At 47.6% G+C, this 12,930-nt stretch overlaps 1 protein-coding gene across 3 annotated transcripts in view; it reads left to right on the top strand.

Moving 5' to 3' along the window:
- The window catches only part of TFAP2D (transcription factor AP-2 delta), a 61,018-nt gene extending 48,810 nt beyond the window's left edge, over window positions 1–12,208 (top strand). The window contains exon 8 of one of the 3 annotated variants that reach the window (XM_076067329.1): window positions 10,609–12,208. In XM_076067329.1, coding sequence (XP_075923444.1) covers window positions 10,609–10,774 — 166 coding nt within the window. In that variant the 3' untranslated portion in view covers window positions 10,775–12,208. Of the gene's footprint in view, window positions 1–3,756; window positions 9,619–10,608 lie in introns of those variants that run through there. The other 2 variants (XM_032955006.2, XM_032955009.2) reach the window with 2 other exon arrangements.
- Window positions 12,209–12,930: the final 722 nt, after the last annotated feature.

Genomic DNA, 12,930 nt, shown 5'->3' with positions numbered 1-12,930 from the left:
TTGGGATACTATGGTGGTGAGATGTTAACTACACCGCCTGGTATAAAGATTTTGGGCTCGATCCCGACCCCGACGCCTGCTGTATATTTGGAGTTGGCGTGGTCGTGTAGATTTTTTCCTCAGGATCCTCCTTTTTTTTCCCCTCCATATTTAGAATCAACATATTTTAGAGTCTATTTGCGTGCTATACTTGTCCACGTGATAAGCCACTTCGTTGAGATATCATTTGTGGCCAGGTCTCTTCTGAAAAAGAGCTTTCCAGCTCAGTGGGCCTTACATATGTATGTAGAACTTAATTTTCTTTGGTTCTTTCGGTAAAGTCACGTAGATAGAAAAATAATAATTAAGTGAATAAAAATAATACAAATAAAATAAAAACCATGACGTTTCGATTGCAACACAAGCGGTCGTCATCAGGTAAGGGCAGCCTCGCAGGAAAAGCCCTTTTCCTGATGACGACCGCGATCGAAACGTCATGGTTTTTATTTAATTTGTATTATTTATATTCATGTTATTATTTTGCTATCTCCGTGACTTTACCGAAAGAACCAAATAATATTATTTCCTGCAGTCACGAAAGTATTAAGTAAAAATTTATGGAGAACTTCTTTCGCACCGTACGTAGCCAACCGTGCTAATCAAGAGGTGCGGTAAAATATTTGGTAAAATAAAAATAGTTAAGTTTATCGTTTCGTTTGAGGTTCCTGCCCATGCCATGTGGGTCACGGGGGTGGGGGGGGGAGGTTGCCCGCCCCATAGCTCAGCACTGGCCAGTACGGGTTGGCGAATTGAAGGAGCGTAGAAGTGAAGTACAATTTTATGGATATTGATGCACTGCGCTCTGCTGGCCACAACACCCCCCACCACCAGCAGCCTGTAGCAGCTGTGACCACCTATGGCCAGATCCCCTGGAATGTGCCCGATGTCATCCATAACTCTGCATCAAAAGTAGGAATGAAACCCCGGACAGTGTCCGGGTGGACAACCACCACGCATAGCAGGTGTTATAGAGAAATAGTTTTTTACCCTTTTAACTGGCACAAAAACTGACACCTTTATTCAAGGCATCATGTTTGCAATAACCACAACACAAGCAGTCAAAATGCAAACAAAAGAGACAACTCTGACAATAATATGCACTGTCCTTGAATTTGATTGGTCCACACCCAAGACGGCTTTTCTTAGAGCCTAGTCTCCACTGGTGTTGGACCAGAAGACGCCAAAAGGCGGGTGTGGACCAATCAAATTCAAGGACAGTGCATATTATTATCAGAGTTGTCTCTTTTGTTTGCATTTTGACTGCTTGTGTTGTGGTTATTGCAAACATGATGCCTTGAATAAAGGTGTCAGTTTTTGTGCCAGTTAAAAGGGTAAAAACCTATTTCTATATCTTGTTACTGGCAAAGGAGGTCTCATAAGGTGTTATAGACTCAAGATTACACATACTTATTTAAGACTTTATCATACTTTTCAATAGATACTACGTGAACGTTTTTTTTTTTCAGCAGGGTCTTGCCACGTATTTCACAGTCGGGGGAGGGGGGGTGGATTTTCAGAATCAGAATCTTTATTTATCTTGGAGGAATCCGATGAGCTATGAAGCTATTTTTCACAGACGTCCAGTCGGGGTGGGTTGGGAAGTTACAACAAGCTATGCAAAATACGATAGGAGTGCAACATAAACAAAAGGTAAGCAATTCACTCAAATAAAGAAACAAAACATATTATTAGTACTTAATTGCATAAGTAGATCAATTCCTGCCAACCCTTCAACACCAAATGCAAGCTTGGGCAAGGCAACAAAACAACAGCAACAGGCCACACCAAGACAGCAACAACAACCGCCATTCGACACTAAGTGGCGGTGACATCACCACGACGCTTGTGCCAGGCCGTGTGCACCTTGAGGCCACGTGAAGTGTCGAACGCCCGCTGGCAGGAGGTCACGGGGCAGACCCAGGTGCCACGGGTCGACTGACTAAGATGACTGAGATGACTGGCTGATGCACCACCTGTGCCTCCTACTGTGCCAACCTGCTGTGCTTTAGCCACCCGGCGCTCCGCTCGTTGTTGCGAGCGTCGCTCCTCCGCCCTCCGTTGTTGTTGGAGGGCGACTGCCACCAACTGCCCAGTAGCGTCCTTCACGAGCCTCCTCCACAGAGGCCGATCTTGACACCGCTGGTACCAGTCATCGGCAAGTCCACTAAGCTCCACGTCCTCCTGTACCACATCACTCCATCTCTTCTCTAGCCCGTGCCGCACCCGTTTAGCCCCCTCGATCCGGCCGAACAAAAGCTGTTTTGGCATGCGGTGGCTGGGCATGCGGGCTATATGACCCAGCCAACGCAGCCTTGCCTGCCGGAAGAGCTCACCGATGGGACCTTGCCCAGATCTTTCCAGGATTTGTGAACTCCTCACACAATCCAGTCTGGTTAAACCCAGGATGGATCGTAGGCAGGCTAGCCTAAATGTTTCTAACCGGCGAAGATGTTCCATTAGGGGGGTTCACGTTTCGCAAGCGTAGAGAAGGGAGGGAATGACCGTGGTCGAGAAGACCTGAAGCTTAGTGCGGAGCGACAGACCAGGTAGCTTCCACACAGCGTTACGCAACCGATGAAAATATATTGCCGCTCGACTGATTAGGAGTGAGACCTCTGCTGTTAAACTGGAGCCGGTCCGGCAAAACAACCCCCTACCTCCTCGCGGTGCCGGACGGGCAACTCTGCCGTGGACAATGCTGTGGGGGGAGGGCCAATTCCGATTGGCTCCTCCCCTCATGGCGTCTGTGACCACCACAGGGGCTAAACAGGGGCTCTGGACGGGTGCGAGGGGCTGGTAACCCCTCCACCTTCAAAAATGTACCACTAAACCACGTCTAAAATATCTAACTAATAAGCTTGTGCCGGAGGCCCCGGGGGGACAGGCGTCTATGACGTCTCCTGGCTAAACCCCAATTGGCGGAGCCAGGAGGTTGAATCTCTACCCTCGGGGCTCCTCCAGAAACAACGAATACGAAAAGCCACTTCGTGTGGCCACGTGGAATGTTCCAACGCTCACACCAAGACAACACACAGTCCCTCAGTAAAGTAGCACACCAAATTGTTACTATCGATACTCAACGGGTGTGTGTTGCTGCTATCTGTAATCCCAAATCGACTGATTTGCAGGTATTGTTTTTCACCATTGGGAGACTTGGCCAATACCGGTTACGATGTTTGGTGTTTTTTTTTCTTGATCTGTATGAAGAGAATACGACAATCGGGGAACGGTTGGACGGGGAGATGTGTGCTTGATCGCCAGTGTGAAGAGTTTGCATTTCGAGTGTTTTTATGAGTGGTGGGGGTTGTGGTGTGTGGGGAGCGGTAGTGTAGCAGTTAGTGGGCTGCGCTACGAACCAGGCTACCCAAGTTCCAGTCCTGCTCACGGCCAAAATCAGTGAGGAATATCTGAACCGGTCCTGGGCCTCCCCTAGGTCGACTGAGCCTCAATTGAGTACCTAGTACGGTGTGTAAAAACATCGCCACTGGGAGACAAAGGCGGCCGGGCGTGGTGCTGGCCACCCAACTCCTTGTGTGCTGTGCCGGCCTTCATAGGTGCTCGCTAATAGCACTTGCCCTGACAGTCTGTTGCAGGCTACACGGCAGGGTGGGGGGGGGGGGGGGAATGATGTTTGTCTTTGGTGTGGTGTGATGAGGATGGCGAAGACGTTGCTGGGTGGTTAGAAGTTGTTAACGCTCGTGGCGCGGTGATTTTCAGCCTCATTACCCACGGCTTCGGCACGCCCGCCCTCTGTGCAGCCTTGAGCACGTTCCAGACGGTGCTGGGTGAGATGCTGGCTTACCAAGAGAAGCACCTCCAGAGCAAAGCCGCCAGCCTTGCGTCGACGCCAGCTCCCGCCCTCCCTATCGACAAGGGCTCACTTAGGAAGGCGGGAGACGCCAGCGAAAAGGACAATCGTGGTGGCAAGGCCGACTAGCCGCCTGCCCCACGAACGCACACAGTTACGGGGCGGGGGGGTGTTGAGGGGTGGACCCTCTCTGTCGACGATTCATTTAACGAGTGCGCGTCCACGATTAGCTCCGATGATACAAAAAAAAAACCCGTGTTCTGCATCGACCGTCGCTGTGTTGGCATCTTTTTTATTTAAACAACGCGCCAAACCACAGAGGAAAATGCTGATCGGGATGGGTGAAGTAAAAATATATATATCTCAAGATCGGCAAGTGTGTTCCTTGCAGATGCTTTTATGTGGAGTGAAAGGTGGATATAAGGGGGGGGGGGAGGTGCAGCCCTGCAATTGCTTGATCATGTCACTGCTGGCAGAAAGACCTCCTACGAAATGGAACTATAGAGGGTATTTTGTCCTGCTGTTCCACTTTGGCCAGATGTCTTGAAAAAGATTGGAGTAAAACCTGCACATTGCACCACCACACGGTGTAATTTCATGTAACTCGCGTGTCGTTTCATTTTTTATCGAACACAAGTGGGACGGGCGCTCCGCCAACGGGGGAGTAATGCGCGAAGAAGCTCGGAATGGGATGCCCAAGACTCGCGCGACAATTGCCTTTGGAACCACGAACAATGCCTTTCCCACCGTTCAGTCGTGGACATTCCATGGTTGAGTGGGAACACAGTGGGGCAGCAATAGAAAAATGTCATGGCCACAATGCAAACAAAACAAATGGATCACATCGTTTTGTTTACGAAACAAGTTCATTTAGAAGGTGTTTTTTTTGTTTCATGTTCAGGCAAATTGTTGTCCATCAGCAACTCCGCGTGGATTCAAAATTTTCGGGGTCAAGTGATGAAAGGCGTGTTGAAAAATTACTCAGGTTTTTATAAACCCAAGCGATATACAGTTATGGAAAATGCCCCACGTAAAACGTTCAATAGCACCATCGCGAGCAAAAATACATTCGGCAGTTGCATAATATATGAACTAGCAGCAGTGTTTGTGAAGGGCAATCGGTCCATTTTCCAGTGTGTTTGTCCTTAATTTAATCTTGCAAAATTAATTCAACCGTGGATAAGGCACGCAAATTGATGTCCAGGCTTACACTGTTTAGAACAAAACATGGTGAGTTTGTGTGAATGTTTGAACTTTTGCACGGTACGTAGCCAACCATGCTAATTGGAGGTGCGGGCGAAGGACAACAAACAACCTGTTCCGAAATATTTGAGTATCACTTATAATGTACAAGCAAAACGAACAGTGGCTGTTCATGTATTAAAAATATATGAATATAAAATAAATAGATTAATGGAGCACTCTGTCAAATCCACTGCTGGATTAAGGCCTAATGAAACAGTATCGGCCATAAGGGTTATTTGTCGATATCTCACCACGCTGGTGAGTGGGTTAGTGGATGGATGGGTGGGCAGGACCGGTGGAGAAAATTTAATTATTTCGATTATTTAGATTAATTGGCTACGAGAAATTCCTGCATGTGATGTCACTTCCATGAGCTATCCGATGTGGCCAGGTCACCTCTGAAATGGAGCTTAATAGCTCTGTGGGCTTTACCTGTTGAATACAAATATTATTTTGTTTTCTTTTGACTAATGTGTATTCGTGGCTGGGAATCGAACTGAGGTTGCTGGATTGGAAGCGCGGTGTGCCAACCACTGTTCCACCGTTTCCACAACTGGTCCTGTATATGTGTGCATATATTATTGTACATACTCGCTTTGGAAATATGAACCAATGATGTAACAAATACATAGTGTGCGCATATATCCATTACAAAGTGTATGTTGCCTTTACGTACCAACACATCTGATGGTAGATATAAAATGCTTTTAAGGATGTATTATACTTGTACATTGTTAATTTTAATACTGGCTAGCAAACATTTTGTGCATAATGAGCTGTTGTTACAGGGTCAGTCTTAGTCGTTTTCGTTATTTATCAGCTTGTATTTTACTTTTAAATGTTCACCAAAGACTACTTTTAACTCACAAATCACATCTTTCCAGTTGCTTTGTGTCTCTCACTTCGCATTTTTTTTTCTCCTGAAGGATTTCGTTATTTAACGTCAGTTGAATACAATAAAATAAACGGGACAGTTTTAAACAGATGCTTTTAATGTAAGCATACAACGCATGCAGCAACCTTTTGCCTGTAAAAAAAAATTCCTACACTTGCTCGAGTTGTTTTTTCTTCTTCCTGTCAACAAAAGATTTTGATCGGTAATGTTGGTCTCTGGTCATTGCCAACGCCGTTGCACCTGGTACAAGTTGCAGAGGACTGGTACAAGTTGCAGAGGACTGGTACAAGTTGCAGAGGACTGGTACAAGTTGTAGAGACCTGGTACAAGTTGCAGAGACCTGGTACAAGTTGCAGAGGACTGGTACAAGTTGTAGAGACCTGGTACAAGTTGCAGAGGCCTGGTACAAGTTGCAGAGACCTGGTACAAGTTGCAGAGGCCTGGTACAAGTTGCAGAGACCTGGTACAAGTTGCAGAGACCTGGTACAAGTTGCAGAGGCCTGGTACAAGTTGTAGAGACCTGGTACAAGTTGTAGAGACCTGTACAAGTTGTAGAGGCCTGGTACAAGTTGCAGAGACCTGTACAAGTTGTAGAGGCCTGGTACAAGTTGTAGAGGCCTGGTACAAGTTGCAGAGGCCTGTACAAGTTACAGAGACCTGTACAAGTTGTAGAGACCTGTACAAGTTGTAGAGACCTGTACAAGTTGCAGAGGCCTGTACAAGTTACAGAGACCTGGTACAAGTTGCAGAGACCTGTACAAGTTGTAGAGACCTGGTACAAGTTACAGAGACCTGTACAAGTTGTAGAGGCCTGGTACAAGTTGTAGAGACCTGGTACAAGTTGTAGAGACCTGTACAAGTTGCAGAGACCTGTACAAGTTGTAGAGACCTGTACAAGTTGTAGAGGCCTGGTACAAGTTGTAGAGGCCTGGTACAAGTTGCAGAGGCCTGTACAAGTTACAGAGACCTGTACAAGTTGTAGAGACCTGTACAAGTTGTAGAGACCTGTACAAGTTGTAGAGACCTGTACAAGTTGCAGAGACCTGGTACAAGTTGTAGAGGCCTGGTGCAAGTTGTAGAGACCTGTACAAGTTGCAGAGACCTGTACAAGTTGTAGAGACCTGTACAAGTTGTAGAGACCTATACAAGTTACAGAGGCCTGGTACAAGTTGTAGAGACCTGTACAAGTTGCAGAGGCCTGGTACAAGTTGTAGAGACCTGGTACAAGTTGTAGAGGCCTGGTACAAGTTGTAGAGACCTGTACAAGTTGTAGAGACCTGTAAAAGTTGTAGAGACCTGTACAAGTTGTAGAGACCTGGTACAAGTTGTAGAGACCTGTACAAGTTGTAGAGGCCTGGTACAAGTTGTAGAGGTCTGGTACAAGTTGTAGAGGTCTGGTACAAGTTGTAGAGACCTGTACAAGTTGTAGAGACCAGTACAAGTTGTAGAGACATGTACAAGTTGTAGAGACCTGTACAAGTTGCAGAGACCTGTACAAGTTGCAGAGACCTGGTACAAGTTGCAGAGGCCTGGTACAAGTTGTAGAGACCTGTACAAGTTGTAGAGGCCTGGTACAAGTTGCAGAGGCCTGGTACAAGTTGTAGAGACCTGTACAAGTTGCAGAGACCTGGTACAAGTTGTAGAGGCCTGGTGCAAGTTGTAGAGACCTGGTACAAGTTGTAGAGACCTGTACATTTGTAGAGACCTGTACAAGTTGTAGAGACCTGTACAAGTTTGCAGAGTCCTGACCAAAGCTTCTAGAGCACAGGAGGATAATAAATATCTCGCTTGTGCCACGATTGTGACGCGTGACGAATTGTGAAGAGTGGCCTTCCAAGTCAAATGCAAACAGCAAATCATAACAATTTCAGAAACGCAAAGCCTCCTGTCTTAGGCTTCGTCTGAATGCTCATAACTCGCTGGTATTTGGAATCCGGCATGGTTTATTTATACAGTATATATATTATGACACGGATGTGAAACGTATTAATCTGGAATGGCATCAACCGTTTACATGTTTCCCATAATATATATATTTTTGGGGTTAGATCGCGTATAAATATAAATGTGTCGTTAAACCTGCCACCACCCGACACAGCCAATTAGTAAGGTTTGTCACGTAAACAAAACATGCCAATTTGTTACTAGTACAGCACACCGGTGTGTTGGAGAGTATACTGAGTTAAATGGGTGGTGGCAGGTTCAAGTAAACATTGACGCGATATAACCCAAAAACCTCATGTATAATATTGGTCGCGAAAGCCTATGTGTTTACAAGTTACATTTGACATCTTTGCGGCTTCATCATTGTGATCATCATCGACAGCCATAGTCAGTCAACTGCTGGATGAAGGCCTCCCAAGCGGCCACCACTCCTCACGCAGTCCTCATCGATCGTCATTCCTCGGCGATAGATGTGGCATCCACGCGGACAACTTCTTATTTTTCTCCTGTGTCACTTTTTATTGAACAGAACTCGCGTTCGACACCACCACCACCACCACCCTAACTGTACCACCACCACCTCCTCCACCACCATCACCACTACTACCACCACCACCACGTGACTCCGTCGCAACTCTCCCGCTTGCGCTGCTCGCCTGCTTCACTCGCTCCGCTCTCAGCCTCTCCACTGCTAGCCTGTTCTCTCTCCTAGTCTCTCTACTGCTAGCCTGTTCTCACTCTCTCCTAGTCTCTCCACTGCTAGCCTGTTCTCTCTCCTAGCCTCTCTACTGCTTGCCTGCTCTCTTAGCTTCTCTACTGCTAGCCTGCCTGCCACACTTCGCTCTCTCCGCTGCTGGCCTATCACTACACCCTCTGGTAGCTTCCCACCGTACACTCTGCTAGCCTCTCCACTGCTAGCCTATTACTATACACTCTGCTAGCTTCTCTACCGCTGGCTTCTCTACCGCTAGCTTCTTTACTGCTAACCTCTCACTATACACTCAGCTAGCTTCTCTACTGCTAGCCTTCCGCTATATACTCTGCTAGCCTCTCTACTGCTAGTCTTCGCGCATTCACGCTTAGGATTCCGCTAGCCTCTCTACTGCTAGCTTGTCTGCCCTCACTTTTCCAACCGCGCCCTTGCCTCCAGTGGGGGATCAGCCATCACCGCTGGAGAGGACGAGGTGTGGAGAGCGGTGCCCCGGACTTCTCTTGTCTCCCCTCTTCTCTTCACTCCAACCAACTCAACTCCCTGCCTCACCCGTTCAGTATTTATCCTCATTAAACGCCCTAATTAAGCTGGCGTGCTCCCGTCGCCTCCCGCACGTGGCGTCCGCTGCTATCACCTCAATCTGCAGACTCTGAGGCGACTATTCAGCACCTGCATCTGCAGCCAACCAATCACGGCTATGCATCTTAATTGATCCTCTCTGGCGTTGCTTTCTCTCGCAGCACCTGTTCTCCCTGATGTGACCTCACTGTCTGTGGCTCACACATGCATGCACACTGTTTGCAAACCCCACATGCGTTACTCCACTACATCACACCCTCCCCCCGTGATGATAAGTCTAGCCGTCCCGGCTAATATTATATACAACTAAAAAACGCGCGAATCTGTGACACAGGTTATAACAACACAACAGTAACAAGACCAATTTAAGGACAATAAATAAGCGTGTATATACAAGTATGTGCAATGCAGTATGTCTCTTTGAACGCTCCCGCATTCCTCAATGAAAAACAGTCCTCCGTGAGCAGGTTCCCGCCGCCGGTCCGTCACCACGAACCGGGTCCCGCACAGACGGGGGAAGAGACGGCTCAGCGCTCGTCAGAGAGCCACGTCTCTTTCCCAATGAACCGTGAGCCTCTTGTGGGTCCCGGTCGCGCCAAAATGAGCAACCCGGACTCCCATTGCTGGCCGGTTGGCTCCCCTTGCCTTAGTCGGCACGATCCTGTGGGCAAAAGGGAACCAGGCTCCTGCGGCGCGTCCGCCCGGGGTGGCGTGACAGGCCGTTTCGGGATGGGAGATGACGCATCGTGAATCGGCGGCTCAAACTTCTTCAGCCGTGATGGGTGCACATACCACCAGCGTTGCCCGAATTGAATACAACGTACTGGGGTCGACGAACATCAACGACCTCCACCGGCCCTTGCCACAGGCGATGTAGTTTGGGTGACGTGCCCACCGGCACCATGGGGCAATGGAGCGACACCTTGTCACCTCGCTACGGTTCTCGTGGAGGTAGCGTACCCCGCAAGCGCTCGTTGGCCGCCTAACGCCATGCCAAATTTCTTATGGAGACCTCATGAGCCTCCCTCAATCGCTCAAGGGTGACCTGCATGGAAACCGGCACAGCCAACGCCTTAGCCGGTGGGCGCACGCCCAATTTCACCAATGTGGGGGCCTCAGGCTCCCGCCCATACATCAGATAGAAGGGTGAATACCCCGTCAAGGCATGTGGGGCCAATCTGTAGGCGGCCAGAACGCTCGGGATTTGTAGATCTCAGTCGGCTTGCACCGCATTAACTTGTTGACACAACATGGATGTCAAGGTTCGATGTAAATGCTCAACCATCCCCTCTGTGGGTGGTATGGGGAAGTCCGAATATTTTTAGTGCCGAGGGAGTCACACACCTCCTTTAACAGCTTCGAATTTTTTTTTTTTACCCTGGTCAGTGAGCAACTGCTCTGGCGCATCCTTCTCCAGCACATTCCCCTGCAGAAAGGCTTCGGTTATGGACGCCACCGACTGGTCGACAAATGGCCATGCCATCGGCCACCGGGTAAGATACTCAACCCCTACCAGCAAATATTTGTGCCTCCTCTGGGTAACAGGAAATGAACCTAAAATGACCAATGCCACCAATTCTTTCACCCGAGAAATGTTTATGGACTGCAGCGGTACCTTGTATGGTTGCGTGGGTGCCTTCCGACATGCACATTTAGGGCAAGCTTTAATGAACAAGTGCAAATCATTGTCCATACCCAGCCAATAGAAATCTCTATTTAAAGTCAACGCCGTTTTCTTTACTCCCAAATGCATCAATTTATTGTGCACCTTGTGCACAAGTCTGTCTCGTAAGCTCATGGGCACAACAATACAAAATCTTTGAAGCTCGACCTCCCATCGCAAGAGGAGTCTATCCATGTGCTGTTAAAAGGGGCGTTCAACTGATCTCGGCGTCCGGGCAGCCCTGCGCCACAACCTGAACAGGGAGGAATCCGCTACCTGTAGGCGTCCCCACTCACTGAGGTCGAGCCCCAAAATGCGATCGTCCGGCGCGTGCATCTCGCCTGTCGGGCCCGTAACAGCTACGGCGACCGTATCAGGGGCTGTCCGCAATGACGGCCCGCACCGTGACGAGCCCGTCATGCACCTGCATTAGTCGGGTGGTGGCAGGCGCGATAGCGCATCCGCGTTAACGTGGCGGGTCCCTTTTCTATACTGCAAAATTTCCATCCAACGGGCCATTTGGCTGGAGGGTTGGTCTACACGCAGAAAGTACTGAAGCGCAGCATGGTCGGATCGGACAAGGAAATCCCTGCTGTACAAATATGGACAATACAACTGCATAAAGTGGACCATGGCAAGCAGCTCCCTGCGTGTAACACAATACCTCTGCTCAGTAGGGGAAAAAACACGGATGCCGTACGCCACCATTCTCTGCACTTCGTCGATCACCTGGGACAAGACGGCGCCTATGCCCGTATCACTAGCGTGAGTGTCGAGGATGAAAGTCTTAGAGAAATCTGGGTAAAGGAATCCTGCTGCGCTTTGCTCCAATGGAACTTATGTCCTTTAGCTGTTTACGCATGGAGCGGTTTCGCGATCGTTGCGAAATTCTTAACAAACCTGCGGTAAAATTTTGATTTAAAGCTTTCGTGACTGCAGTAATTCATATTCTTAGTTTTTTCGGTAAAGTCACGTTGAAGAGAAACAACAAAATAACAAAATATATATAAAACAATAAAAATTCTCACGACGTTTCGACCATAACTCAAACGGTCATCATCAGGTGTGTCGGTTTGCATAAATTTATTTTGAAAACGGCATATTTATTTATTTATATATATATATATATAAATAACGTTTGCGTCACGCGCAACGATTGGCTGTTTGCCAGGACTAGTCCATCTATTTTTTGAAAAAAGGAGGGGGGAGACGAAATTTGTTTTTATGTATGCTGTCTGAAAGCCACTGTAAGCGTGAACAATCAATCAAGAACTGAAATGATTTATCAAATCTTTCCAATGATTGCTAAGATAGAATCCATCTTCTCGGTTGAAATTGTCTCTGTGTTTGTATATGTGGATAGCCTCAAGAACGAATCTCTCATGGAAGCCAGATGGCTTACAAAGAACCTCCATCTTGGAAAAGTCAATGGCATGTGAGCCTACTGAATTAGAACAATGATCTGCTACGGCCGAGGTGTTGGTCCTACCGTGTTTAAGGTCTGCTTTATGTTCACGAATGCGGTCCGAGATATGGCGTTTGGTTTCTCCAATGTAACTACTACCACAGAGGCAACTTAGTTTGTAGACACCAGGGTATTGTATGTCCGGAATCACATCTTTTACAGACGGAACCAAAAAATAGATGGACTAGTCCTGGCAAACAGCCAATCGTTGCGCGTGACGCAAACGTTATTTTTATATATATAAATAAATAAATATGCCGTTTTCAAAATAAATTTATGCAAACCGACACACCTGATGATGACCGTTTGAGTTATGGTCGAAACGTCGTGAGAATTTTTATTGTTTTATATATATTTTGTTATTTTGTTGTTTCTCTTCAACGTGACTTTACCGAAAAAACTAAGAATATGAATTACTGCAGTCACGAAAGCTTTAAATCAAAATTTAATCGCCTCTACGGGGAGGGTTTTCACATAACTTTAAGATCCTTCAACAAACTCCGGGATAAGAAAGCTCAGCTGATCGAGTCTCTCACCTTCCTGAAGAGATGCCGCGACTCTGGGGTAATACCAATCGCAT

The sequence above is a fragment of the Petromyzon marinus genome, chromosome 15 (assembly GCF_048934315.1).
Source record: "Petromyzon marinus isolate PM22_M1 ecotype Great Lakes invasive population chromosome 15, UKy_Petmar_22M1.pri1.0, whole genome shotgun sequence".
Lineage (NCBI taxonomy): Eukaryota > Metazoa > Chordata > Hyperoartia > Petromyzontiformes > Petromyzontidae > Petromyzon > Petromyzon marinus.
This window is presented reverse-complemented; position numbering and strand designations above follow the sequence as displayed.